At 40.4% G+C, this 27,528-nt stretch overlaps 1 protein-coding gene across 5 annotated transcripts in view; it reads right to left on the reverse strand.

The window, feature by feature from the left end:
* The window catches only part of TBXAS1 (thromboxane A synthase 1), a 250,975-nt gene that overhangs the window by 129,355 nt on the left and 94,092 nt on the right, over positions 1–27,528 (reverse strand). For 3 of the 5 annotated variants that reach the window (XM_065852977.2, XM_071798152.1, XM_065852991.2), the window contains 2 exons: positions 25,684–25,736; positions 2,065–2,161 (listed from right to left, as the gene is read on the reverse strand). In XM_065852977.2, coding sequence (XP_065709049.2) covers positions 2,065–2,161; positions 25,684–25,736 — 150 coding nt within the window. Of the gene's footprint in view, positions 1–2,064; positions 2,162–5,888; positions 5,941–25,683; positions 25,737–27,349; positions 27,506–27,528 lie in introns of those variants that run through there. The other 2 variants (XM_071798157.1, XM_065853001.2) reach the window with 2 other exon arrangements.

Consider the following 27,528-nt stretch of genomic DNA (forward strand, 5'->3'; position numbering starts at 1 on the left):
CATTATTTATTTTCATATAGAATCCTTAGTGTACAGGACTACTGAACACTTCATCGAGAGAGCTGATAGTGAACTAAAGAGGAGAGTCAGCTTCCAGTGTGAAAATTCAAGAGAGGAAAAGATCCCCAGGTTAGATGTGGAAGGACCCAGAAACAGAAGGCCCCTTGCTCTCAGTAAGTGAAAGGCAATAGCTGGAAAAGGGGGAACAAAGTGGAAAGTGAGACATACTATATCAACACTCAAAGATCACAGCTGTGTGAGAACACCATGGAATAAACAGATAAAAACATATAAGATGAGGGAAGTTCATGGGAATTAGACTCATGTGCATTAAGCAAGGCAGAAATAGCAACAGTGCACAGAGGTAAAACTCTTTATTTGTTAAAGAGGGGGTTAGGAGTTAAATTTTCTCATCTGTCACAGGCTTTCTGGTTGGTGGTGGGATGTCACTCTGTCAGTGTCTCAGTTTCTCACGCATAGTGCAGGATGTTGTGCAGAAAAGCCACAAATGGTTCAGGGGACAGTTAAGTGACAAGGGCAAGATATGAACCTACACAGACGTCTACACCTAACAGATCCCTGATGAAGAAAACAAAAAAAAAGAAAAAGGAAGAGAGAGAGAGAAACTGGCTATGGCGACCTGAACTACCTGAATTTTAGAGAGGAACACAAATGTTACGGATCATGACAGATGGATGTACAACCACAAGAGAGAAACCTCTCACCATAAAATCCTGAACATAAAGAAAAATTCTGCCAAATATTAAGGGTGACAATTCAAATTGTCAAAGGCTGACTAAAATTAAGAGCAGAATGAATATATGAATCTATGCTCAAAGAAATGCTCTTTAATTTCAAGGAGGTGTTACTGAGGCACCAGCTACTGCTATGAAGAGTGGGTATAGTCTACTCCTATCAAATACACAGGATAAAAGCATGCAGAAGTTATGGACAGGAAGAAACAGGGTTCCTGCTTGGGAGTAGAAGAAGGGAAGAGGTGGGAAATTCCTTCAGGTACAGAGGAAATGGGGAAAGACCCTTGCCACACACAACAAACTCAGCCTAAGAAGCTTTCACACTGGGATTCTTCCATTTGGATGTGAGTTACAGGCAGAATGGAGGGCAACTTGTAGAAGTTGTTATTAAATAAGATATAGGTAGCCACAAGATGAACCTCACGTACCAAAAGAAGGAAGCAAAGGAGACAAGAAGTCTGTAAACAGACTGTCTGGTTGCAGAGAGGATCGGAGGGGCAGAGGAGACAGACAGCTGATCAGAGATGAAATTTTCACCTAGGACACAAACAACCCTCCTGAATACATGTGAGTTTATTTGAGCAGGTTTGAGCATACACAGGGGCCAGGACAAAGAAGGGAATGGATGGGATGTATTTCCATGTAAAATGCTGAGGAACTGCCTCAAATCTTCCTTATCTCTTTGGCCATTTCCCCTCATTATTTGTTCTAACCAGTACTCGAAAAAAAGGTTTTTTTATATTTATGCATGTAATGAACAGCATATGTACAAGTCCTTGCTAAACCCAACTTCATTCTTTGCTATTTATTATTTTCAAAGTGCTAAGTATGACAAAGCAACATACGTTAGCTGCAGGAGGCATGTCCCTGTCCCGAGCGGCCTGCTCCTGCCCAAAAAAGTCTAAAAGCATGAAACAGACCATGGGTGGCAGAAAGTAAATAGTACTGTCCACATGTTACAGATCGAGAACCAAGGAAGAGAGCTAGTAAGTGATTTCCCCAGGCTTTCCCAGGAGGTCAGTGGCAAAACTGGATATTGAAACCCTCTCTCTTCAGCATCCATTTGGTTCCTCGCTCACAAGGGCGGTGCATTTTTTTTGAGGACATTCTGTTTCTTCCTCAGAGTGTCCTGGTAACAGAAGCCTTTGTCTGAATGTATATATTGAGTTTATATAGCTTTAAGTCTTATTGACCTATGTTGTACCTTTCCCACCTCTATTTCTAGCTCCTTTTCAGTCACTTTTGGTCTGAGCTCCAGTTCACAGTACTACCAACTCCATCCACAAAGCCAACCTTTTTATCTACTTACGGTTCTATTGGTGAAGTTACTGAAGTTTGTCACTAAGATTTGCTCGATCATGTCTGGTTCGGAAACCACCACATACATCTGGCGACCAATGTAGTACCTACAAAGAAAGAAAATAGAGAGTAATTTTAGCAGATGACCACCAGAGAACTGTCTCCCTAAAATACCTCTTTTGTCTTGAAAATACTTGCCATGAACAAATACCACAGAAATATATTCCTTTAGGTAAATCAATATCTTTCCTCATCCCTCTCAACTATTAAATCAAGATGCGTGGTCTTGGACTTTAAAGGAAACAGTTAAAATCTTTTACTGATTATTAATCAGTACTCAGCCAACTTTTTGACATAAAGGTTTACACACTCTATGCTCACCATGGATTCTGTACAAAGTGATGCAGTATCACTAAACCAAACTACAAAGGGGCAAAACATTAGCAAACAACAACCCAAACAATCATGAAAGACTTACAAAATCAATTATCCTGCAGTGAGCCACATGAAATGTCTTTTCCATGACAAAACTCTGTCTGCAATAAGACTTTGCAGAGGTCTCCCCAGCGTGGCTGCAGTAAAGGCACACTTCCACCTCTTCTACTAGCACTGGAACCGAGTGCATCTCAGAGTCCAGGCTCTACATTGCCATGAACATAACCATACAATAGATGTAATCTGAACTTTACATAACATCAACGAGAAAAGAAGAAAAAAAAAGGAAACAAACAACAACAACAACAAAAAAGGTCCATCGACTATAAAGAAATTAATAACACTTCAGAAGAAGAATAGGCAATAGGAGTTCTCACCCTCTGCTTGTACACCCCCTGTCCCCCTGCTTCCAGTTCAACATGAACTTTGGAGCCATGGTCTGCACTTGGGGGACTTCACGCTATTGTGGATACTGCAGAGGTACTGGGATCCATGCCAACCCCACAGCTTCTTGGGTGCAGAGCTCCCTTCTCTGGGAGGCTGAGGGAGCTGAGCCCCTTTATCTTGGAGGAGGCTGAGGGGTGACCTCATTAATGTTTATAAATATGTAAAGGGTGAGTGTCACAAGGATGGAGCCAGGCTCTTGTCGATGACAACCAGTAGTAGGACAAGGGGTAATGGGTTCAAACTGGAACACAAGAGGTTCCACTTAAATATGAGAAGAAACAACTTCTCAGTGAGGGTGACAGAACACTGGAACAGGCTGCCCAGGGAGGTTGTGGAGTCTCCTACTCTGGAGACATTCAAAATCCACCTGGACACGTTCCTGTGTAACCTCATCTAGGTGTTCCTGCTCCGGCAGGGGGATTGGACTAGATGATCTTTTGAGGTCCCTTCTAATCCCTAACATTTTGTGATTCTCCAGCAGCATTCCCCCTCAAGGCCCACAGGTACTCCGTGCTTGGCTGCTGTGCAGGGAGAGGATGAAGAACCACCAGCAAGCAGAGGTTGCCTGCAGTTCCTACCTTTGCCAATTGCCAGACCAGAAAGACTATGCAGGCAGCGTTGCCTCTGATCTGCCAGCAGAGAGGAAGAGGAGGCTGGAGACAGGCACAGGAGGGCCAGGCAGCTCAGAGCAGAACATAAAATATGCTGCAATACTCTGGTAATATTGATTCCTAATAGTTTTGGTATGCTACAGCTTAGTATCAATATATTGCTTATGACCTGTCTACATTGCAAGAACAGAACAGACAAGCAAACCCTGGGCTGAATTAAATTTAGTAACTGGAGGTTCCCATGGCAATGAAGCTGCAGCAGCACTGATTTCACCAAGGGCAAACAAGTCAGACACACATCTTGATTCCAAAGCAGGGTTTCACAGTCCACCTTGACCCTCTTACTACCATAACTCATAACAAACAAAAAGTAGACTAGAACAATAATATAATTTTCTTCAGGAAGGAAGAGATCTTCTCTTCTCTGGTGGGTTTCATGAGGGAACTGTTATTTCCCAAATCCAATCCACAGGCTCCACTTGAACCTTAGATACAGGTTGCATGTTCTATTAAAATAACCCTTTTCCACCTCTATCAGTTTGCTAAATCACAGCAAAGTAGTTGTCTTTTAATGGACAAACTTTTCTTCAGAATCCTAATAGATGCATAAGAAAGAGCTGAGTCCTCATTTTAAAGAGTGGTTTATTCACAGTATTTGGCAAAAGAGGGTAATGTCCTACATGCCCCTTCCACGTGTACTTTGTGCAATTTATCTGGTGTTAGAGAAGCAAAGCAATCTCCCAAGGAAAGACCTGTGCCACTCCAAACCTACATAGGATGATCAGCCACAAATGCTGACCTCTCACGCTCACGCCTCGCTTTCCTTTTCCTGTCTCCAAGTTAATTAAGTTCCTTGTCTCATCTAACTGTTCATGGCTGGTGGTCCTTCAACACACAGCTTTTCACAGGGTCCAAATATCTAACATCAAATAACCAAATTTGAAAAAAAAAATGATTATGTCTACCCAGAAAACTTAACCCTAAGCACCAAGAGGCACCACACAATACATCATGCAAAGCACGTGTGTGTGTGAGACACGTCTAATGAACTTCAAACTTGGGAAGCTGCACAGCTCCAGCTCTGGTCCACTGAAATAACAGGACAATGTTCACAGTTGCAGCCCTTACGTCAGTGTCCTCTTTGTGCTTGAGGGCATTCAGGTCTAAAATTTGGGACAGGAGAATCTCCTGCTCAAGTTCTTCTTATGAGAAGGTGACTCACAAGCCAAGCTTGTGCAAACATATCTATTCATCATCCTTCAACTCAGACCAGTCACCCATACTCCAAGTTCTACTTCCACAGCTAAGCTCTATCTTTTTTATTTACTCTTCTGTCTCTATCTATAGGTACCTGCTTTTCCTTTCCTTATCCAGTTATGAATAAGTGCAGAGAAGAGGAAAGAATCCCCTAAAATTAATAAATTGAAAATACTGTAAAAATATCTTATATTACTTTTTAAGCAAAGTTCTACCTGCTTTTAAGGAATGACTGCTATAAAGCACACACAGATTTTACCATCTCTTATTCCAAACAGCAAAAGCTCTCTTCCTTTTTTTTTTTCTATTCTCCTATTTTCTGTATATAATCTTTCTAACCTTTTCTAGGACACAAAAGAAGGAGAATGTGTATGGGCATGCTTTGGAAGTCAAAATGCACAGGCTAGGAGCATGCCTTCCATGATTTTCCCTTGAAGTTAAAGAAAAAGGACAAGAAAGCTAAGCATGAAACAAAATCACCTGAGCTATTTCGTTTAGAAAACACAGGTTCAGAACGTGCAAAGCCACCAGAAAGATGCTTAACTGAGTTTTAACATATTTTAAATGCTTTACAGGATCAATGCCTTAGCCACAAACCAAGAGGTTATCTCCCAAATAGGCTGTGTTTGGTGTTTTTTGTTTGGTTTGTTGTTTTGTTTTTATTGTTGCTGTTCTGGGATTTTGGTTGGTTGGTTTGGTTTGGGGGTTTTTTAAGAGGTTTTTTGTATTGGTGGAGTTTTGTTTTGTTTTTCCACCTGTTCCAAAATGGCAAGTAAAAGATAAAATCTCCCTGTACAATAATCTATTCTTCCCAAGTAAATAACATATTCACCCCTGCCATGTAACTTCATTTTGATTCTGTATTACTACACAAGGTTATCACCAGTCTCACATAGACTCAGATTTATTATTGAACAAAACCCGATATTCTTGTCAGATTTTAATAAATAAGAGTTTGAGAAAAACAAAAGCCTCCTGGCAACTGCATTACAAATGGAGTCATGAATAATTTAGGACAGCAATTTTTATTAACTTTCTCTAGGCTAATCTTTTCACAGGGCTTGTCCAAACACAGAAGTCATACCTTTAGCTACAGTGTTACAGCACCATTACACTACTTGCCCCAGCCCTCTGCAATATTTTCATGTAGGGCATTCAGGGTGCAATGCAAACACTCAGGACTATCCAGATGACTCCTGCAGAGAAACAAGAACACAGGAACGTGTTACAGCATCCTCAGAGTGATGCATCTCTGTCTACATTGGAATCTGCTACAAGACTGCCGTATTGGTAGAAATTAATTTCAAGACCCACACACGATTTCAATTTTCCTGTGTAGATGAGGCCTCAGTTATCTAAGTTATGCTGTTGGGGAAATTTCCACTAATTTTCAGTTTAAACTGCAGCCCTCTGAAACAGAAGAAAAAAAAAAAGTCCATGTTTTTAGACCAGCAGCTTTAGCTCTGTTGGAAGGTGAGACAGGAAAGACCTAGCACCAGTACATCAACAGCACAAGGACAGAGTTGGCTTCCTCCAGCAGATGCAAGGGCAGATGAAAAGCCATCTCCACCGTGGGCTGCTGGTGCAAAAGCAGGCAGCCGTGTGCCGCACCATCTCCAGGAAGGACAGTTAAAAATCTTTTGAGAAGTGTTCAACGGAGGGCATGGATTTACTCCCACAAGTTACAGAAGAGCCAGACTGCCCGCCAGCATGTTTACCAAAAAGGCTCACAGGTCAAGGGGGTGGTTTTGTTATATTGAGCAAAGCAAGTAAATCTGCATTCACCCAATACACTCAACCACAGCATTTTGCATTGTAGGAGTAGACAAGCACTGCTCTTAGGTCAACAAATGAAAGGGACAGAGACTTCTGCCTCTTGTTCAGGTTTCACCCACAATGTTGCAGTCCTCATTGAGGCGATCTAGTCATTTAGTAAACAAGTCTTTTCTTTTATCCACAAAAAAAGCAGCCATACAGCAATGATTTCTGCTGGTTTACATGTGTCCCACCGCTGCTTTCTGCAGAGCTGTGGCCCAGGTGTCCCAATCCACGCCTAGTGCCTTCCATGGCCACGGCCACAGAAGTTACCCCGTGGAGGTACAGGACACGTGAGAGATGAGCTGCTGGGCTCAACCACAAGCCAAGGCAGTAGCACGTTGGACTGCCCAGTCACTCCTGTAACACCCAGTGGCAGCATCTCCCTTTCCAACATTTGCCATGGAACCCTTGGGAATGCAATTTTCTGTTCTCAAGTGACATAGTAGATCAGTCAGCTGCTTTTAATTTGAAGGACCAGTTTATCATTATCCCTTCTGTGCCCCCAAGATCATTCTGGTTACATGGCACGGTCATCTGCTGCCAACAGCATCTGCCAGGTCCTGAGTCATGGGCATGCTCCCTGAGTAAACTTCACAGCAACGTTGCCTTGCTGCACAGGAAAATATGGAATATGCACACAGTACATCATGGCAAAGGGCCATATGTTTTTGTATAACACTTGTGTGGGAAACACCTGCAACCCTTTCACCTTGTTTATAGTGCTGCTGTCAATTCACAGAAGACTTTGATCTCCCTATCTATTATCAGTGCCATGTAATACAAACACATCACATTAATCATAAAACACATATATGCTGTTAGGCAATAAACAAGGCTTTGTTTTCTATGCTGCAGTCTGGCAAAGTACACAAAGATCATCTGGAAAGCTAAATGAAAATAGAAAATTTATCTTCCCCAGGGAAGAGCTAAGAACAAAGACCACCACCCCACCCCCCCCAAAAAAAAAAAACAAAAAACAAAAAACAAAACCAAAAAAGAGAGGGAAAAAATAAGTGGTATGCCAAGACAGAGAGATACAGGGGAAAAGGCTACTTTTCTTATGAGACATTTCCTTAAAAGAAAGTTCCTCAATCACTCTGCCTCTTTCGTTTAGAGATACCCATTCACTGCAGGCAGAGAATCGCAAAAACAAATAGCACACTGCTTGTTTAAAATAGGACTCAAGCCTGGCATTCTTGCTTAATTAGTTCAGAGGTCAGCAAATTGATTTGTGATGAGCACTTTCCCTTCCAGCACTTGCAGGCAATAAGGAATCTGTAGGACTAAGCGATACGTAACAAACAGCTGCAAAGCACACAAACAGTTTTCATGGAAAGGGTTACTTTGGGCTGAGAGGAAAGGAAAGGACAAAAAATTATTAGGTACCACAAGTCCCATTATTATTTGTGTTATATTAGCAACTAGAGGCCTCCAAGGTCCCTGGGCCCTAATTTGGCAAGAGTTATACATAAGTAGAAGGCTTATTCTAGGCCTGTGGAGCCAACAACTTAAATAATGAACAGCGGGGAAAACAAACAACGTCCGTCATTTTGCATCTGAGGTACTGGGGCACAGGGAGGTATGGAGGAGCCAGGAATTGCCAGCAACCGCCTTCATTTTTTTACGGCTCCCTGTGTGAACAGAGCTCCTCAGCTGCCATGTGCACCTGGAACTCCCACGTTGGCTTTCTCCAGTCTGGGGGAAACCTGCTGGAAAGTCGGAAGCTAACTCCCATGCCACTTCTCCTGCACCCCAGGATGTGACTCTAGCTTGCAGGGTGCCTTCCTGGACTAGTTTAAAAAGCACTGATAAGGTGAGTATCTCCAGATTAGAGAACTAAGAAATGCAAATTACCACTTAAAAAAATAAATCATAAAAAAACCCCCCACGAAACAAACAAACAAAAACAACACAGACACACACCCTAGAAAGAGGCGAACTTATTGCACATGAACATGAAGCCCCAGTAGCACTGAGCAGTCTCAGGCACAAAGAAACATTTCAAAGCACAGCTCTGCCAACACACACACACACGCTAGACTAATCCAAACCATTGTGTAAATTCATGAAAAAGAAGACATGGCCACAGTGATTTCTATTTAAGAATAAATTGTTCTTCATTTCCTTTCTCTATGAACTATGCTTATTTTCATGTCGTGAAAGCTTTAAAATAAGCACATAGAACTACTAATTTAATTCCTGACTGCATTAAAAATATCATGTAACAAGATACCCAAACACTTGCACACACTTTCTGCACCACTCCGTATTGCTATGCATCCACCTCTTTCTCCACATACCCAAGATTAAAAATGCTATCTTCTACATACCAAGAACCTCTGCGCTATCTCAAACTTGCACCTTGCTAAAAGACCTCTGCTTTCTGAAATGCTTAAGGAAATATCAAAAAAGGAAGAAAATTCTGAGATTATTTATATTCTCGCCACCACTAAAAGCACAGCTATTTTTAAAGGAGCTCCTCCCTTGTCAGATGCAATAAGAGATTTGTGGTGCAAAAGTAATATATTTAGGGTTGACAATAAAGAGGAGGAGGGCTGATTGGGGCCTTTACAAGGCACAGAGCTGGTAGAGTCTTTCAAGCACCTTACACCAGGGTGCAAACAAGGTCTGTTTCTGGGCATCTCTAACCCCAGTTGGAGTGTAGCAACTTGAGGGTGTCACACTCACTTACTAATTCCTTCCCCCTTCCAAGTGAGCAGCACAGGAGACAGAAACTCTGCATAGCTGTGTTAATTCATTCATGAAATGAAGTAGATGACATTTACCCACATATAAGGAATGACAGGGATTAAATTAAGCTCACAAAGTGCCATGAAGAGAAAAAAGAAAAAAATAAACCACCTCTGAATTATACAAGCATCTTTGGAGTCTATGTCCATTTGGTTTTCTGAGGAAATCTGAGCCCAGATCCAACTGCAAGTACAAAAACTCACACCTACATTCAGGGTTTAGGAAGAGAGGCAGCAAAGGGGATGGACAGGGATAACAAAATTGGTTATTTTCTTGCTCTAGGTGAGCAGCGGAGCCGCGGGGTCCCGGGCTGTTCTGCCCCACAGCTGGGGAGCTGCCGCTTCCCAGGGCTGGTGAGGGTTATTTTTATCCTGGCAACTGGGCTAAGATGATTGCCGCCACCGCCGCTCCGCATGCTTGCATCATACCGCTCACGCTGATTAGCTACATCAGTATTCCACTTCATTAACGCAAAATGAAAGCTGTAAATAGGGTACTGTTTTTATAGGATACTACTGGAAACGAAAAGTAATGTGATATTAATAAGAAGCCGGTGCCTCCTCCCGCCGGGGCTTGCGATGCTGTTGCTACTGGGTGACGCTGAAAGCGCTCACAGCTCTTCACCTTGGCAAGATCTTCAGAGGGTGGTTTCTAAATCTTTTCCCATGGTATTTCCCACCAGGCTTGGGCTGTATTAGTCTGTGTTTTGTTACCCGTGTTTAGACTGTGACATTTTCACCAAAGCTTGTTTTGTCTGCGCTCGTTAAAGCGGGGTATGCCTGACTGACCTCATGTGATGATGCAGTAGATGTTTCCTGTGGGTTTCAGCATATTTCTGTGCCCGGCCTTTCTGTGGGTTTGCGATATACAGCAGTCTCATCTCGGGTTCTTTGTACCTAATTCACTACCAAAGTGCTCCTTTGCCATATCCTCAGAGAAAAACCATCAGGTTACTATTTCCAGAACACTGGGTAAACATTTCTAGGGAAGGCTACCTCTGGGAGATAGCAAACTTTCTGTGTCTCCAAACTTTACTTGCTATCACCTACACAGTGTTCATTTGTATGGATTTATATGAGCCTATTATTTATATTCAACAGTACTACCCATTCTTATCAGTGCAGTGACAAAAAAAAAAAAAAAAAAAAGACAAGAAGATGGCTGAGGAAGATAAGCAGACAATGTTACTCAGACTAAATAAGGGCAGCCTTCTCTCCAACTTGGTTATTTTTTTCCCCCACATAAGGGAGGGAGAGGAATCTGCTGAGTACTTATCCCCATTTCTAGTCAAAAGCTCTATGCAGCTTCCCTTGACAGACAGGTAAGCAATTTCTGGGAAAGGATGAGAAGTATTACCCTGGCAGGGCTACAGCCATTTCATATAAGATAAATGGAGACAGAGCAGCGCACTTGAAGAAGATGAATAATACGGCTGAGAGAACATGTAGAAGAGGAGCGTGTGGTGCAATGCTGCTTTTTAGCAAAGTGGGGTGGGACTGATCTGAATGGGTGGCCATGAATTCAGGGAGGACCCTCAGTGTCCCAGAAGGCAAGGGAGCAGGTACATTTTGTTGTGCAGGCTACAAGGAAAATCTGGGGACGGGGACGAAAAGAGGAGAGCATATGTGTGACCATACGGAGAAAAAGAAACAGGAAGGAGGTCAAAGGATTTAAATATAATTTGTGATACTACAACATTGCAAGATAGAGCAAGCTATAAAACAGGTTGACTATAATAAAACCACAAGCGTAATAAAGTTTACACACCCATCACTAAACTTCATATAAGCAAACACTTCAAGATGACTAAAACAAAACCTGTGGGATCTGACTTCTGCCTCTAATAAAGTGTTTCTGATCACAATAAAATTGAGGTTTGTATTATTTTCCCTTCCCGAGACCTGACATCAGGGTACAAAGAAAAGCTATCCATAAGTCTGCATTTCTGCATCCTTCATCTCATACATACTTTACATATCACGGCCAGGACTCAAGGGTGACTAGAGTTTTTCACATCTCCGGTTTTGGTTAGCCATTTTAGCCCTGAAGGAAAAACAAGGCTTTCAGAAAACACTGAGTATCTCTATTTGCTGAAAAGTCATGTCCTCATACATATCTTCCAAAGAGACATTCAGAACAGAGGCATTCAAAATCAGCAGGCTGCTTCTGTTTATTTTAATTCTGCACTTTATCTTTGATTTCTTCATAGGCAAGACAGCTCATCTGCCTCCTGTAAATACGATCAGCAGTGGTGGACAATACAGTACTTTATTTTTGTATGTGTTTGAAATAAACATACATAATTTTCTTTCAGTCTGCTCCTCCTTACTGGCATTTTGATCTTAAATCAATGAGAGTTACAATATATTGCACAACATCCCTTTTTATTCCTTTGCTCTATGTTTATGCAGATGCATGCACTTCTGAAATAATACTGTCTTAATATTAGAATACTTTAATTCCTCAATAATAGATAGGAGTCAAAATACTGAGTTTTTGCATCATAAATATAACATGATGAAATGATTAGGCCAAATGGAGTTTTGTGTAACTACACATGCATACGCTGTCTTGTTGAATAAGACACTTTGACTTGGTCATGGCTCCCATCCTGAAGATATCTGAGGTTTAAGCAAGTGAAAGCTGGGTTTCATAAATGGAAAGCAATGGGCAACCAATTAATCTGGTTTGTGTGCGATAATGACACAGATCCCAGCCTACACTGGACAGTCTTACTCAGGCAAGTAAAGGTTTGCCAGACTGGCCACGAGGGGGACAGTCACTGGGACTCATTTTTCTTTCTCGATCTGCTTTAAAAACAACATGTTGAAACAAAGGAAAAAAGGATAGTAACCACCTACTGAGCTCCTGGGAATGTACTTTTTATGTTACAGCATGGAAAATGCACACAGGAAAGATTCATTTTTTTAAAATCCTTGCATGTCTATAGTAGTGTGTACTTTTTCTATACATTCTTAAGATCTACACAGATACACATGAAATAATTTAATTTTGATAATGCATTATTAAATGCACACTAAGCCAAATAAAAGTCATTTCCCAATGCTTTATGCATTTATCATGAAAACACTAGCAGAATTCTTCACAATAAAAATGCTAGCTGTACACATGACCAAACTAAATTACCTAGGGAAATGGCTAATATCTGACCATGTGGAAACATTAGAAAGTATGGCTTTGTTATAGAACTAGAAGGAAAAAATAGATGCATTTTTTTACAGAAAAATTGCAATGACAAAAAAAAAAAAAAAAAGACGAAGTAAAAAACACTGCAGCTCCAGGAAATTTTCCTGAATCAATTCAATCGGTGTCGTGCTGGACTTTAAAAACCCATTAAAAATAACCATGATAAATTTCCTAACCTCTTTCAGTGCATCACACAGAAGACAAAGGAAACTGCAATTCAACAGAGATAGAAAAGAAAGAAAAGAATGGAAAAACCTGATAGCTTGCTTTTCAGCAGTAGCATCCTCACTAACAACGGGCAAATCTGTGCCACAAAGGAGGAGCAGGAGTGATGTGCACAGCTGACAATGGCACTCCAAAGTAATGACTTCCAGGAAAATCTGCCGTTACAAATGGACAAGGTGCTGCTGAGAAGTCGTTGAGTCACAACTTTCATAACATGGCAAATTATTTCAGCCTGAAAATGGACATACTGAAAAATAGGCTGTGGTAAAGTGACCATGGGGATAACATCCTACAAAGAAGCTAATACAGTCACCTGGTTTAAATTACTAATCCTCGCTGAAATCCATGCATGTTCAGGGATTTTTCCCAATATTTAATGTGCAGTCATAACACACAAACCATGTTTCAAACAGTCATATTAGTAAGAGCACTACCTAGTTGACCTATTTTCCATTTACCACCTTGTACATGCTATTATTTGTAACAAACGTGCTTTTGCTGCTCGCTTTTTTTCCTGAGGTAAAAGGGGGCAATTGTATAACTAATGGCATATATGTCAGTGTGTCCTGAGACAACCCAAAGCCCTGAGGATGGAAGAGTACATGTAGCTCCCTCCTCTTCCATAGAAGTACCCTTTCACCACAGAGCAACAGCTCCTGTTCACTCACCTCCTTCTGCTGATGGCCAGCCAGGGCACAGTGTATCACACTGATGCTGGTACCTGATTCCCACATGCACATTGCACAAAACTGAGCTCTCTTCACAGCTGCATTAAACAGCTGTCCCAGGCCTGTGTCTGGCTGCCCAGGGACATGAGTGAGATGTATGCTCAATAGTTTCTCCTCTTTGGCTCAGTCACAGAAGGCTGAAGACCTCAGAACTCCCAAGGACCTGCCTCATTTCTGAATTGTCTTAGCAAATGTTATCATCCAACATCTCTTTGTTATGTTACTCCCCAAACCCTTTGGATCTCTGGTGTTTGCTGGGATAGTTTCCTAGAGCCCTTTCCTCCAAACAGGTGAGCATACATGAAACACCAGCAGCTGTGCTTAGGATTTCTGAGGACAGTATTTCTGAAACAAAAACTGCATTTTTAATTGCTCAAAGGCTACCTAGAAAAAAAAAGAAAAACAAGTAGATTGGAAAGTTGACCAGTGTAAAGACTTCATTTTCCATCTAAATATAGAGCCATTGGGGCAAGAGCAAGCAGCTTGATCCTCATGTGACAGAAGAGGTATAGCAGAGATCTAACCCACTAAATCTATTTGCAACCCATATAAACAAAGCAAAAAAAAAAATACAAGCACAACTGTAGGATGAACCATCACTGAAGTAAATACATTGATCTATCAAAAATGATTGAAGACTGACAAAAAAGGGTTAAAAATGCTTAGAAGAAAGAGAAAGCAAAAACCACAAAACCAACCCACTGAAAGACTCCCACCTGCATTCACAGGGAAAATGGACGGGAACAATAAAACACAATGGCAGTGCCTGTATGTCTTTGATAGCTGCCCCTCCCAAAAGCTGGAATAATCTTGTGCTAAACCAAGCAAATGAAAATGTAAATGCACGGAGCGATCATCTGGGGGATTCAGCTGCTTCGTGTCCTGTAGGCAAAGAAGGAAGGGGAGGAAGGTAGGAAAGCAAAAGAAGGCACCACTTTATAATATTTATAATTATTGACCTCGCCTGGAACTTTTTTAATCCAGCAGAGACCCTTACAGGTAAATGCGGAACGCTGCCTGCATGGCAGCTTTAGCACTGCCAGCAGCACCCACCTGTCCTCTGACCTCAGCGCAAGCTGCTGCTTCCACTCAGCCAGCAGGAGAGTGCTGGTAGGGGTACCTGTGGATTTTGGGGGTGCCAGGTGGAGCAAATCACCCAAACTGCAGAAATGTCACAGTTTAACCCCAGGTAGCCATCAAAACCATGACAGACACTTGCATGCTCCCCTGGCCCCCAATAGGGGAGAGAATCAAAAGTGAAAGGAGGAACTTGTGGGATGAGATAAACACAGTTCCATAAAATAACAAAATAACACTAATATATTTCTACTACTACTAATGTCTATAAAATGTAAATAGAATATAAAACATACTTATTGCAATTCCTCACAAACTCTGTCCACACCAAGCAGTCAGTCCTGAGCAGAGAGAGAGCACCCTGGTCCTGAACAGCCAATCCCAGAGGAAGAGAGAAGAAGCCAAAAAAGGCTGAGATGCCCAGAGGCCGACTGCAAAACAGCAGAATGGAAAAAGGTCGAACTAAAGGAACTCTGGAATGGAACTCAACTGAAATGGGTCTCTCCAGTCAGAAAACACAACTCTCATTAAATATGAAACGTGACGCTAATGGCATGGAATATTCTTATTGATCAGTCTGGATGTCAGTCAAGGTCTGCCCCATCTCTGCCCCCCTTTCCGAGCTGCCTCACACCTGCAGATAGAGAGTCCAGAAAGACCTTGGCTTCCAGACAACAACTAAGATAACAGTAAGTTCTTACATTCTCTTTGTTTCAACTCAAAACCACTGGAAAGTTACTTGAAGAAAAACATTAACTCTGTCTAAGGGTGTTCTGTGATTCTGTGTTATCTTCTTGTTCTCAAACTAAATCCAAACAATGACCACGCTAGCTATGAAAAAGAAAAGTTTCTAACTGCATGAAGAAAATTAACTTGCTTTCAGTGAAACCAGCACAAGAAATCTAGTATTCAAAAGTAGCATGTGATGGAGAACAGGAGTAGTCCTGTGAATATGTGTAAACACAGTGGTGCATCAAAGGGGTGTCAGGGGCTTACCTGAACACTTACAAACTGTGTATTTGTTTAAATATTTTGCTAAGAAAATGAATATCAAGAAAAATACAGTAGTGTCACAAACTCAATTTTGTTCTTCATTGTTAATGAAAATACAGTTGTGTTAGTTATTGGGCAAAAGCAAATAAAATGCCACTGGCACTGGAGAAAAGTTGGGTCTGTAGTAAGAATAAGCTTACGTACTTAGAGCATTAATCTTCCCATTTTGCCTCTAAAATCAGAATTTAAATTATTTTAATAGAAAAGAACTTAATATTTAATGGCTAATGCCTTTCCATGTGACATTATGTTACCATCTGACCTGTTTTAACATTTACCTCTATACTGCATTTGTAGACCTACTTTCTCCTGCCCCATGTATAGCTTATTTCTTACTGGGCCAAACGGACAGACAGTTGACATAAAAAACTGCTAGGCTGCTTTGATAACATTTTACTTTGGCCCATCACACAGAGTATTTCATAAGTTGTTCCATGCAATAAAAGGTCCCAAAGAACCAAGATCCTCTCATAATGTCACTCTGAAAGACTCTGCAGCAATTCCCTGCGTCCTTGCCAAAATCCTTTTTCAATAAAATAGATTCCAACATTGACAGAAAAGAGTGGATTATTGCTGAGTGATAAAATGTCTACTGCTAGCCCTTACACAGTCAGAACATTGCTCCCAACTCACTCCTTTTTCGGTAAACTACTTTAAGATGTCTGGATATGTCTTAAAATTTGCTGTACAAAACCTAATTTTATTCAATAGGCACCATCATCCAAAAATCGAAGTTATATAACATATGAGAGACCTAAAACCATTGGGTCAAGATCCTCAAATAGTCACGGCTCTATGCCTTTAATGGAGCTACACTGAAGTAAACAGCAGCTTGAAGCTTCAGATCACTATTTTCAGGCTTGTTTACATGGGGGAGAGAGGAGATTCTGGGACAAGGTGTGATCTGAATCTTAATAAAGCCATACTAGAAAAACTCCTACGGGAGCACACCCCTATTGACACAATCATTGCTGGGGGAGATGACCAGTTTTTTCCCTGATGTCGCTTGAGTCATCCCAGAATTGATGTGTCTGTGCATGGGAGCTTTTTCGACATTACTACAGCTGTTTAATTATACCATTACAATTTTATCCGTATGACTAAAACAAATCCCCTTTCAAGACAAGCTTCAGGTTTAGCCACCAAATTTAATGGAAGGAAAGACAGATTTCCAATCCCCAGTGTAATGGTGGCTCAGCTCATTCCACACTCCCCAAGCTAGGAAAAAAATAAAAAAAATAGAATAACAGTTGAAAACAACTTCTTCCTTTGTTGTTGGGTATACTTTTGCCTATTGTCTGATGAAATCATATCCAGTTCACTACCAGCAGAAGGTCTGACATAAAGCAGACTCTCCAGGGAAAGAAGAGAGGTAGTCGAATAGAGGAAAAGGGTAATTTGAAGATGATGCCAAACCAACAAAGAAAAAGGAGATGTTTTGTTCCCCTTACTACTAATAAAACACAGTAGACTCAAATTGATCCCCAGACTAATAAGGCAGAGGAGAAACTAAAACCTATATATGACAAAACAATAAAAAAGTAATGAAGAGATTTATGGAAGTATATAAAAACCTTGGAATGACGTAAAAATTGTCAGGTCATGTTACTGGTTTCAGCTCAACATGGATAAGAAAAACAGGGAGGAATAAAAGTTACAGCATGGAAGAAAGAAAGCAAATGGATAGAAAGAAGAGAAGGAATGCAAAGTCAGAGTAAATGGGGGCGGGGGGACAAGGGGGGAAGGAGAAGGGAAATTGCAGCAAGAATCAAATACAAAGTCAACAAGACCAGCTTGTCAACATAAAAAGAAAAAAACAGAACAAACCCCAGAGCAAAGTAGTTGCACCATTAGAGGATAACAGGCGGCAATAGAATCAGAATTGCTTCCATAGATATTGGGCAAAGCAGCTGTGGTCATCCTCAAAGAGGAAAATACAACTATTTCTATGAAACAAAAGACACGTCCTTAATCCATTCCTGTGCAACACTTAGGTGTCCTAAGGGGCAGAGGCCCCACAAAGTCCTGTCTAAGGACTCCCCAGCATGGGGAGAGAACATCTAACCACCACCTATGTCTCCCCCCTGGAGCTCCTGGAGAGGTGTGTGTGAGGAGAGGACAAAACCATGGATGCTCCAGCCTGTGCTGGGGCTTGAAGAGAACTGGGACATGCAACAGGCTGCTGATTTACAGACTCTTCTCTGCATTCTTTTTCCCCAGCAGGACATATGTGGGCAGGGGAAATCCCGTTTGCTTGGTGCTACTCATGGCCCATGAGACAGCAGTCACAAGCTGCTTTTGGCTTTCTTTGGGCTGTCACAAGGAAGGGTAAACCTGCAGTAGGGAGTCACCTGGAGAGGCAGTAACCTGAGTCTCCTGTGAAGTTTTGGGTGACCAAGGAAGGGAGGAGGAGCTCCTGAGTTGCAGCATTAGTTTAAATTTGATCTGCTTCAATGGCTGCCAAGAAAGGGAGTAGGGGAGGGTGATAGACATTGGGAGATGATGCATTTTCCTCCCTTTCTGTGTAGCTGAGAAAAATGATTCAGGAACTTCATTTAAAAATTGCCATGCATGGCATTGGGAAGAGCGGTTCATGATCAGATACATAGCTGTTAAATTCAGAGACCATTAATAGCTCCCGTATGTTACATTATTGTATGGATCCACTTCTGGCTGATGTAGGAAATTCTAATGAAAGCATTAAATAGGCACAGCAAAATATTTCATATAGAATTGCTACACTAAAATAATGCTCAGGTTTTTTGTCCTTTTAAGAGCCTTCACCCTTCTTCTTCCAAAATGGTGGAAATGGGAAAAAAATTACAGGGTGGACTTTACAGCCCATTATGAAAATTAACAAATCCAGGCTTTGTTAGATGGTGAAGAGAGCAGATCAAGGTGAAATTAAGTCTCAGAAACCAGTTTTTATAACTGTGGGTTTCACTCAGAGTATCCTCTCCCCCTGTCTTAAATTAGGATGGTATGCAGGTGCTGATCATAACAGTGTTACATGACAAGAAGAAGCAATCTGTTTAGTAGTCCCATCCCAAGCCCCTTTAAATGATTATTTTAAGCATTAATTAGCTAAGAAGCAGGCAGTACAGATCAAAGATCACCCGTGTTGTACATTAGGTGTAAAATGCTCCTCAGGCAGTAAGTTTTGAAAAGGAACTTTGGTCTTCAAATAATCTCAACCTGGAGCTCACAAGAACTATGCTTTAACAGCTAAGTGCTGCACCACCAATGTGCAATGAAACAGGGAAACCAAGAAACACCTCCCAGGGACCAAATGGGCTTGAAACCTCCTCTCAGCCAAACCTGCTACCTGCACGTGCAGAAGCAGACAAAGACTTAATCTGGTTCTTCCAATGCTAAAATATGGTACAAGAGCCTGCTCTGCTGCTTCCCTCATCACTTGTTGGAGCTGACGCAGTTCTGGCCAATCTCACAGAGTCTTTCTGCATCCAACCAGTGCTGTCTCAGTGGAGCTTTCCTGAGCAGAGGATTTCCCTCTATGCAAACACTAATTTGCTGGAGCAATGACCACAGCAGTTTGCACATGCCATGAGTACAGAACCAAGCATCAGAAACATGGTGTAGGTGACCGGCACTGTCCTTTGCTGCCTTGCTAAGTGCACATAAAATGTCGTCTGTCTCATTTGGTTGGATTTCGCACTCTCTTTCCAGAGGTGTAAAAGATTACATCAGGTCTCTCTGACTTTGGCTTGAACAGCTGCAGTAGAGTCATGGAGAAATCATGGATGGAGGAAAGAAACTTGGAAAAAGCGCAGCAGGGAGCACATGCCTGCAGCTCAGCCACCCCAGGACAACATCTGGAGTCTCAGAGAAGGAGAGGGAGAGCTTTGCACACAGAAGAGTTCATCACTTACATTAAACATTGCCATCCAAATAGCTTTGCCTGTGCTGAGGGCTGGGACTGTGAAATTTTGGTGGGCTGTGACATTCTGAGTCCTGTGAACACCGAGAACACAAGTGTTCATGGACCTGACTGCAACAGCAAGAGGCTACAGCAACAAGTCAACAGCCATCACAGACTATACAAGCTCAAGTCGTGTGGTTCTCATGGGAGGTCATAGCAAACACATAGGAATTTGTCCATGGCTAAGAAGAACTCATTAATGAATACCTTACTAGTTACTAGCTACTAGTACACTAAGCATCAATCTGCAATGTTTCAGAGGCCTAAGCACATTTTTGAAGCATGCCAGAATTAAACTAGTCAACTAATTTATCATAAATTCTGCCTATAAACTGCATCCCACAGCTCTATGTATGCAGAACGCAAAATGTTCCATAATGATCAGGCAGTCCACAAAACCTTTTTCAACTGTAACAATAACACTAGACTCCAATTCTCCAATTCCAGCAGCTTGATTTAACCATTGGAACTAACTATAACCAATACCTAATTAGGGTTAAGTGTGGGGAGCCAGATGGAGGTGCAGCACTGTAACACTGGCATTACACGTTAGCCAGAAATGTTATTGAGTTTGAGTTCTTTTAAAAAAGACAACTTTAAAGAATAGGTTACCATTAATAAATTCTGAAAGCATTAATGAAAAAAGGGGGGTCTTAAAGATTAATTTAAGAATATTACTATTTTCTTACTGTTCAGTCGTTTTTTCAGATAAACTTGTATTTCAGAGAATGGCTAGCACATTGCACAGAGGAGCTATAAAATTGTCTACATGCAAAGTGCTGTCAAAAGAGAGGGTGGGGAGGGGGAAGAAATATTTTTCTCTCCATTAACTTCTTTCAGCTACAGTAAACCTAGGTGTTTATGTGTACCAACAGCAGTTAAAAGATTTTTCAGGCACAAATGCAATTGTTTCTTTTATGGCTCTGACTCAGCAAGGTAGATAAACTTCTGCCTAATGTGAAGTATGTTGAGTAACACCAGCGACTTTAACGGGATTATTCATGTGCTCAAAGTTAGGCACACGTTTAAGGGTTCTGCTGTACTGTATCCTCAGTTTGCCAGTATTTAACAGAAAGAGAGATAACTTTAACCCACAAGAACTATTCTGAGGCTGATAAACAATCCTATAGAATCAAAGGATGTTATCACAACACATAAATGAGGAAATAAGGTGAGGAAAAAAAAAAATCTTGACATACTACAGAAGACTTGACTCTGGCCATAAAAGTATATCGCTCTGTAAGAAAACAAAACTCCAGGCAAGTGAGGCTACCAAAAATCTTTATCGGGTTTAATGTGAAATAAAGATTATGAAGAGCTATAGATCAGAAATAGGAAGCTTGTTTTTTCTTCCCTCTCCCTTATGCTTGCACAGGCATGATTTTCTCCAGCTGAAATAGGAAAAGTAAATTGTTTAAAATATCAAAATAAAGGAGAGGTAGTAAGTCCATTAGAACCCCAGTGCAAAAGAGGAAATCAAACAGGATAAGATTGTTTCATAAAACTAAATTATTTATTTACATGAGCCTTCAGAGACAAAGATGAGAATGCCTGTCCTGGGATTAGTTTTTCCTCATAAAGCAGAATAAGGTGAGAAACAGAGAGGGTTTTTTTTTTTTTAAAAAAAAAAAGGTTCTGAAATTAAAATGGCAATAAAGACACTGTTTCTTCAGGTAAATTAACTGCATGATTAACACATCAGCTATTTCCTTCAGGAGGAGATCCTGCCCCTATCCACTGTAGGTTCACTCCAAGGTGCTTGAGGAAGGCAGAAGGAAGGATAAGGCTTTGAGAAAAGTTCCAGATGCCCAGATCCCAGAAATGTAAGTCCCTCTTCTGCCCACAAAAGGAGAACCCCCACTGCCCAGTGACTAACTAGTGTGTCTCAGCCCTGATGCAGAGGCCTGGAGCAGCAGTGAGAAAAGCCTGTTTCTTGTCCACAACTGTTTGATTATGGACTCATCTGCAGAAACGTTAACTAGTACCATCTGCAGCGACATTTTTTTGGGAGAGGAGAAGTCAAGCGTTAAGACAGAACCAACTCTGGCTGCATAGACTTCTGACAAGCTGTCAGCTGCCAGTGTAGCTTACAATCACAACTCACCCCTGGACACATTTCAAGTTAGAGACTGGCTCCATGATCTAGCCTAATTCTTTAAACCACTCAACCATTTAAGTGACCAGGCTTGATCTTGGTTCCAATAATGACTTACTAGGAAACAATTTAAGGAATATTAGGAATTCTTAAAAGGTAAAAAAAAAAAAAAAAAATCACCACACCACCCACAGATCACACATTGAGTAATTCCATAGACATCTTAAGGAAAAACACCTATCTTAAGTTGTTTTCTGCGTATGGCTTAAAAACATGCTGAAGTAATCCACTGCAAAACAAGATACTGTCTATACACATCCATGCTTTCACAAGATGCTTCAGTGGTGCATGCACACACCCATTCTTGTGCCTGCACCTTGTCCTTCTGTGCTGATGCTGGGATACTTATGCTGGAGCCCAGCAGAGGTTCAATTTGGGTACATGCAGTTTGCTGCTGGTGGCTTTATTAGGGACTGAGAATGGCTTACAAATGGATCTTGTCAGAACCATTCTCATTATTTCCTGCTGCTATCAGAAAATCCATATTTTGAGCTTGTTGACTCTCTTTGTACGGTCATAGCATGACAACCATGGGCTCAAACATCACAAGTGTCTCCTACTATCTAGAGGTGGTTTAATCCAAACTCTGTCCTCTTGCTATTCCTAGATCCATCTCTTCAACTCTACCTTACTTGTCCTCCTTAGCACTTACTCTACTACATAGTTGGTCAGACTTCTCACATCAGGTTGAATTTGAGAGTTCGGGTGAAGGAAGAGTAAGAATAGAGTTTGATCTACTTCAAGCTGTTTCAAATGCAAAAGGACATGAAGAAAGAGAGTCACCCTAGAAATCGCACTGAATTTTGATATTTTTTTCTTACTGAAGTCTGTGTCATGAACTCTTACACTCTTCCCCACATCAAAATGCATTGCTACAGTCAAAGGCAGAATAGGTTCATTCATCCCAGAGGCAATCACCTGCCTACTTGGGGCTGTGTCCTATTTTCTGCTCCTTCAGTGGTGATGCGTGCTTCTTTTTGCACTACTCTCCAACTCCAAATCAGCCATATGTGCTTACGGTCCTGTAAAGCCATAATGATGCAATCACATTAGAGTGGTCAAACACGTACGAGGTGTGTATATAAAGTAAAATAAACTCATGGTTTCTACAGATCTACTCCTATGGTAGCAGTTGCTTTTCTGATTCTATAAAGTATACCTCCCCTCTATTTCTCTTCTTCAGTCCAGAAGCTCTTTGTTTCTCTGTCTGCTCTTACTGCCTATTTCCAATCAGTAGCCATAACTTAAACTTGAAATGGAACAATTGCATGTGATATGGGTGAAAATAAATTGTCAAAACAAAGTTCACCCAGAAACTAAGTGACACTAATTTCCACTGAAACCAAGACAACTTTCTTACAAAACTCTTACCATAAAAAGGAGAATATTCAACAAAAATCTTAACATGTATCAATACAATGCTTTCCAAATAGGATATTTTTCACTTTTTATTTTTGTTATGGAGAATCAGCATACATCTTTTAGAGCAGGTATTCTTATAGAATATACATCAAAACTATAGCTAAACCAAAAACTACCAAGTTACATCAGTGGCTTGGATTCACCCGTTAAAAAGAAATGCTCCAACTCTGCTTTATGCACCAAACCAGAGCTGTGTATTTCTGCCTTGGTCTCCATCTTGGGCCATCTCTGTATGAAAACAGACAGTTTCCACATCACACACTCACAACTGAAGACTATTTGCATTGTCTCTCTCTATAAAAGAACAACACCATCACCTCTCCTTTGGATCTGCACACAGGAGTGAAGAAAAAAAATGCTTTTGTGACCTACAAAAGCCTTACTTGAAATAATTCTCCACGACTTGAGGCCTTTTGGAATGGAAGGGATATATTGTTTTGACTTGATTAAAGCTGAAAAGTTGATTTGACATCCTGTTGTCAAGGAAACCAATTCACACACAAAAGAAAACAGTTGTGATGGTATCATTCAGACTATTCAAGTGACCTTAGAAAGAAAAAAAGGCTTCACTTCCAAAGATTTGTATTCAACTCACTTCACCACTGTAGAAATAAAGATCATTGCTCTTTATGCTTATTGGAAAGCAGTTTTCAATCTGGAAAAAGCAAAATGCCACATCTTCTTCCAACTGCCAGATCCAATACTTTGCTTGGACCATATACATAAACACACCTACCATTGCCTATTTCAAAGGACATGGAAAGAATCAGACAGAAGACACACAGGGAAGGAGAAGGAATTTCTTTATTTGACAGCACCATGATAAATACCCCCGACACATACCACACGTATTGAACAGCAGCTCGCAAGCCAGGTTTTATAATAAAACACTCTCCTTCAACTACAAACAAAGCTTACCTTGAGCACAGTGATGTTTGAGCCCAGATTTGTTTTCCTGGGTGATATCAAAAACCAGCATTTATTCTCTGCCAGCCTCTCAGATGCCTCACAAATTGAGTTTTTCATGCACACAATAAATGGGATACAGTTATGCTCAATCTGCTCGCTTCTACCTACAGGACATCCCAAAGAGACAGGACTATCCTGGCTGACCACTACCACCAGCTCTGCAGCCCATGCAAGTCTCACAGAGGTTTCATTCCCTAACAGTTGTGGGTAAATTGGACAAAACCAAAATTTCCTATCTATCCACTGTGTAATTATACATCTCTTTCTCTGCTGACGTAGCCTCTGCCTGCCCAAGTGAGCAGACAGACGAGTAAATTGCAACTTGTCTTGAATTCAGCTTAGAAAAAAATAGGCATGATATTAATAAGGAAGGAAATATACTGAGGATTGAATGCCAGTGTTCTTACATTATTGTCATTTAAGGGCATTACACCAAAGGTCACAGAGATAATAAGCCTCAGTCATTTTTCATTTGTTATACAATATACAAATTGCCACAGTGTTAATGAATATCTTTCTCCATTCCTGGTCAGCCAATACACTGTATTATTCCCTCTTAGACAAGTACCTAACCCTTGGAATTCATTATTTCCATCACTTCTTGCAGCACTTTGTCCTTAGGGCTGAGCAAAAATGCCACAAGGCAACTGTGAGTGGAGCACCAAATGATTCACGTGCCTGAGTCTGACTTGTCTCTGATAGTTTTTTTGCTGGAAGAGCATACAAAGCACATTTATGTAGTTTACGATCAAATATGCACACACACGTTGATATGTACTCTCTTAAAAGTGGAAAAAAAAATGACATTTTTTGTATTTTGTGGATATTGCTTGATACTTATATATTGAAATAGTAGTTATGCTAGAAACACCAACTGACCACAACAATAGAAGCCACCATGAAGAACTGCATTTCCACTTAAAATCATGACAACTGGAAAGTAGTTCTTGGAACAGAAATTACATTCAGAGAAACATGGAAGGGTTTCTGTGAATGGATATACTGCTTAAACCCTCTTCATTACTAATACACTGCCAAAATAGCACAGCTGAGCTATAGAGAGGAGTGCCTCATTTCTAATCTGTACTTCATAATATTTTAAGTTTGGGAATTTTGCATAAACACAGATAGCAACAGCTGAACCAAATTCATACTATTTTGTAAACTAGGTGAGGGTTTTTTAAGATGTTAAATTATTATTTCCACTGTTCACCATAAGTATAGAGAATATGCAGATGAAAAGAGAGTATTGAAGGCTGGTAGCTTTGTACAGTTCCAAAAAAAGACTGAACTTTACATGCGTAATTAAAATTAGAAAGAGAAGAATGAAGTCCAACACCAAACACTGAACTAAAATAAGCCAAGGTTACATTCTGCATGTAATCAAACAACCTCCACCTCTGTCCCCCAGACTGAAACACAGCACTCTGCATTTGGATAAACATCTTATCTTGGCATTTTCTCCTCTCCCATGTAACAAACCCAAACAGCAAGAGCCAGAAAAGAAGAAAGTTGATGGCACTTCTAAGCTTACCCACAAACCGGTCCATACTCCGTTATGAGTTTTGTGTGGTTCTCCCAAAAACCCTGGATAAAAGAAAAATAATGAAGTATTTTAGAATAGTACTTAACAGGAGCTCCATTATACAGTGCTGCTACCATTCACACCAAAGCTCTGAACCAACCTCAGCTAGGAGAACCATGGCATTAAGTCATAACCTCACCTTTGTCTCATTGTCCATCTATGACAATAGAGTCTAGAAAAGGTGACCAGAAAAAAAAAATCCCACAAACAAACAAAAAACCTACCAAAAAACAACACCTCAACACAAAAAAAAAAAAAAACGGGAAAGACATGAAACATGTTTTAATGGGGGTTTTACACTCCAAAATATATTATCATTTCATGAAATATTTTTTCTTAAACTAATTTCAGGATTGGGGTCCTGGCTCATAACTTTTTTTTCTGATAACAGAATAAGTATATGACTTACTACACACAAAAGAAATATAGGAAACGTGGAAAGGTGGTCTTGTTTCCATTTTAGTTCTATTATTCATAAAAACCCCAAACCAGCAAAGTTGGGAGCTTAGCATGAGGCAGTCACCTGCAACACTCTGTAGAATAATAAGCAGACGTATTTTAACAAGTTTTTAGAATTTTTACCGTGTGCTTCATTTTCATAATTGATGAAAATTTGTATCCATTTATATAAATAAACCTGCCATTATACTAAATTGTTAGTGTCCTAAATGAATTCAAATTGATTAATCTGAAAGAAGGTGTGCAAAATGTATTCCCAAAAGTGAATATTAAAAAATCTGTTTTAAAAAAGTTGCGATATTTGAGAATTGCACTACATTGTGTTTGTAACTTGACTATGGAAAAATAACACATTTGACTGCATTAATCTGCATTTATATTAATTCAAGAAAGACTATTGTGATCTGTCTTCATTCTTCAGAGAAAATTCACTAACAAAGTAGAATACTTGTGCCTCATATTGAATTTTTCTTATTTTTATGACATATTTCAGAATATTAGCTACAACAATATGAATTATTGCAAATACATTAACCACAGACATAAATAAACAAGATAATGTAATGTGTGTATGTGTTAGGAGCATTTTACCACACTAAGCAAAAGAAAATCTGGTAATCAAAAGTAGTTATCCTACTTATCACCCTAATTAGAAAAGCACTTGCCATGAACTACAGTCCTCCTCTTAGAGAGACCTTCAAATGTCTTTTATTATTATACAGGTGTGGTGTTGGTTTTCTGTTTCTAAAAGATGTACTTGCGATATTTTTTATTGTACGGGACGTTATGTTTCTAGGTTAAGGCAAGAACTTAGGTTTTCCTTAAGCTACAAAAAGGTAAAGCACTGGATGGTGTGTAAGAAAACACAATAAAGATAAAATTATGAAAGAGGTGGTTTAAATGATTGCCCAGGGGGAAAAAAAGAACATATATACATATACACACATTATATATATACATGTGTGTGTATATATATATATTCTCACCTGAAAAGTACTTTACTACTAAGGTAAATAGAAAAGCCTCATCTATTAGCACACAAAAACTAAGGTGAACAAAGCCTTTGTGATACCACAAATACATAGAGTTAGCTAAAAAAGGCTTTCATCTGCAGACACAGAGGGAGGGGAAAAGGTACATTCGCATTCACACCAACCTGCATTTTGCTACAGCGATACTTCAGCAGTAGCAGCATTTCAGCCTGCAATTGTTATGATTTCAGCATCACAAAGGTTGCCTACTGCCTTCCCCTGCTGATGCAAGGGGAAGTCCTGGGGCCAGATTCCCCCCAGCGCTATTCTCCGAGCAGTCATCGAAGACACCGTGCAGCGGGCT

This window comes from Patagioenas fasciata, chromosome 1 (genome assembly GCF_037038585.1).
Source record: "Patagioenas fasciata isolate bPatFas1 chromosome 1, bPatFas1.hap1, whole genome shotgun sequence".
NCBI lineage: Eukaryota > Metazoa > Chordata > Aves > Columbiformes > Columbidae > Patagioenas > Patagioenas fasciata.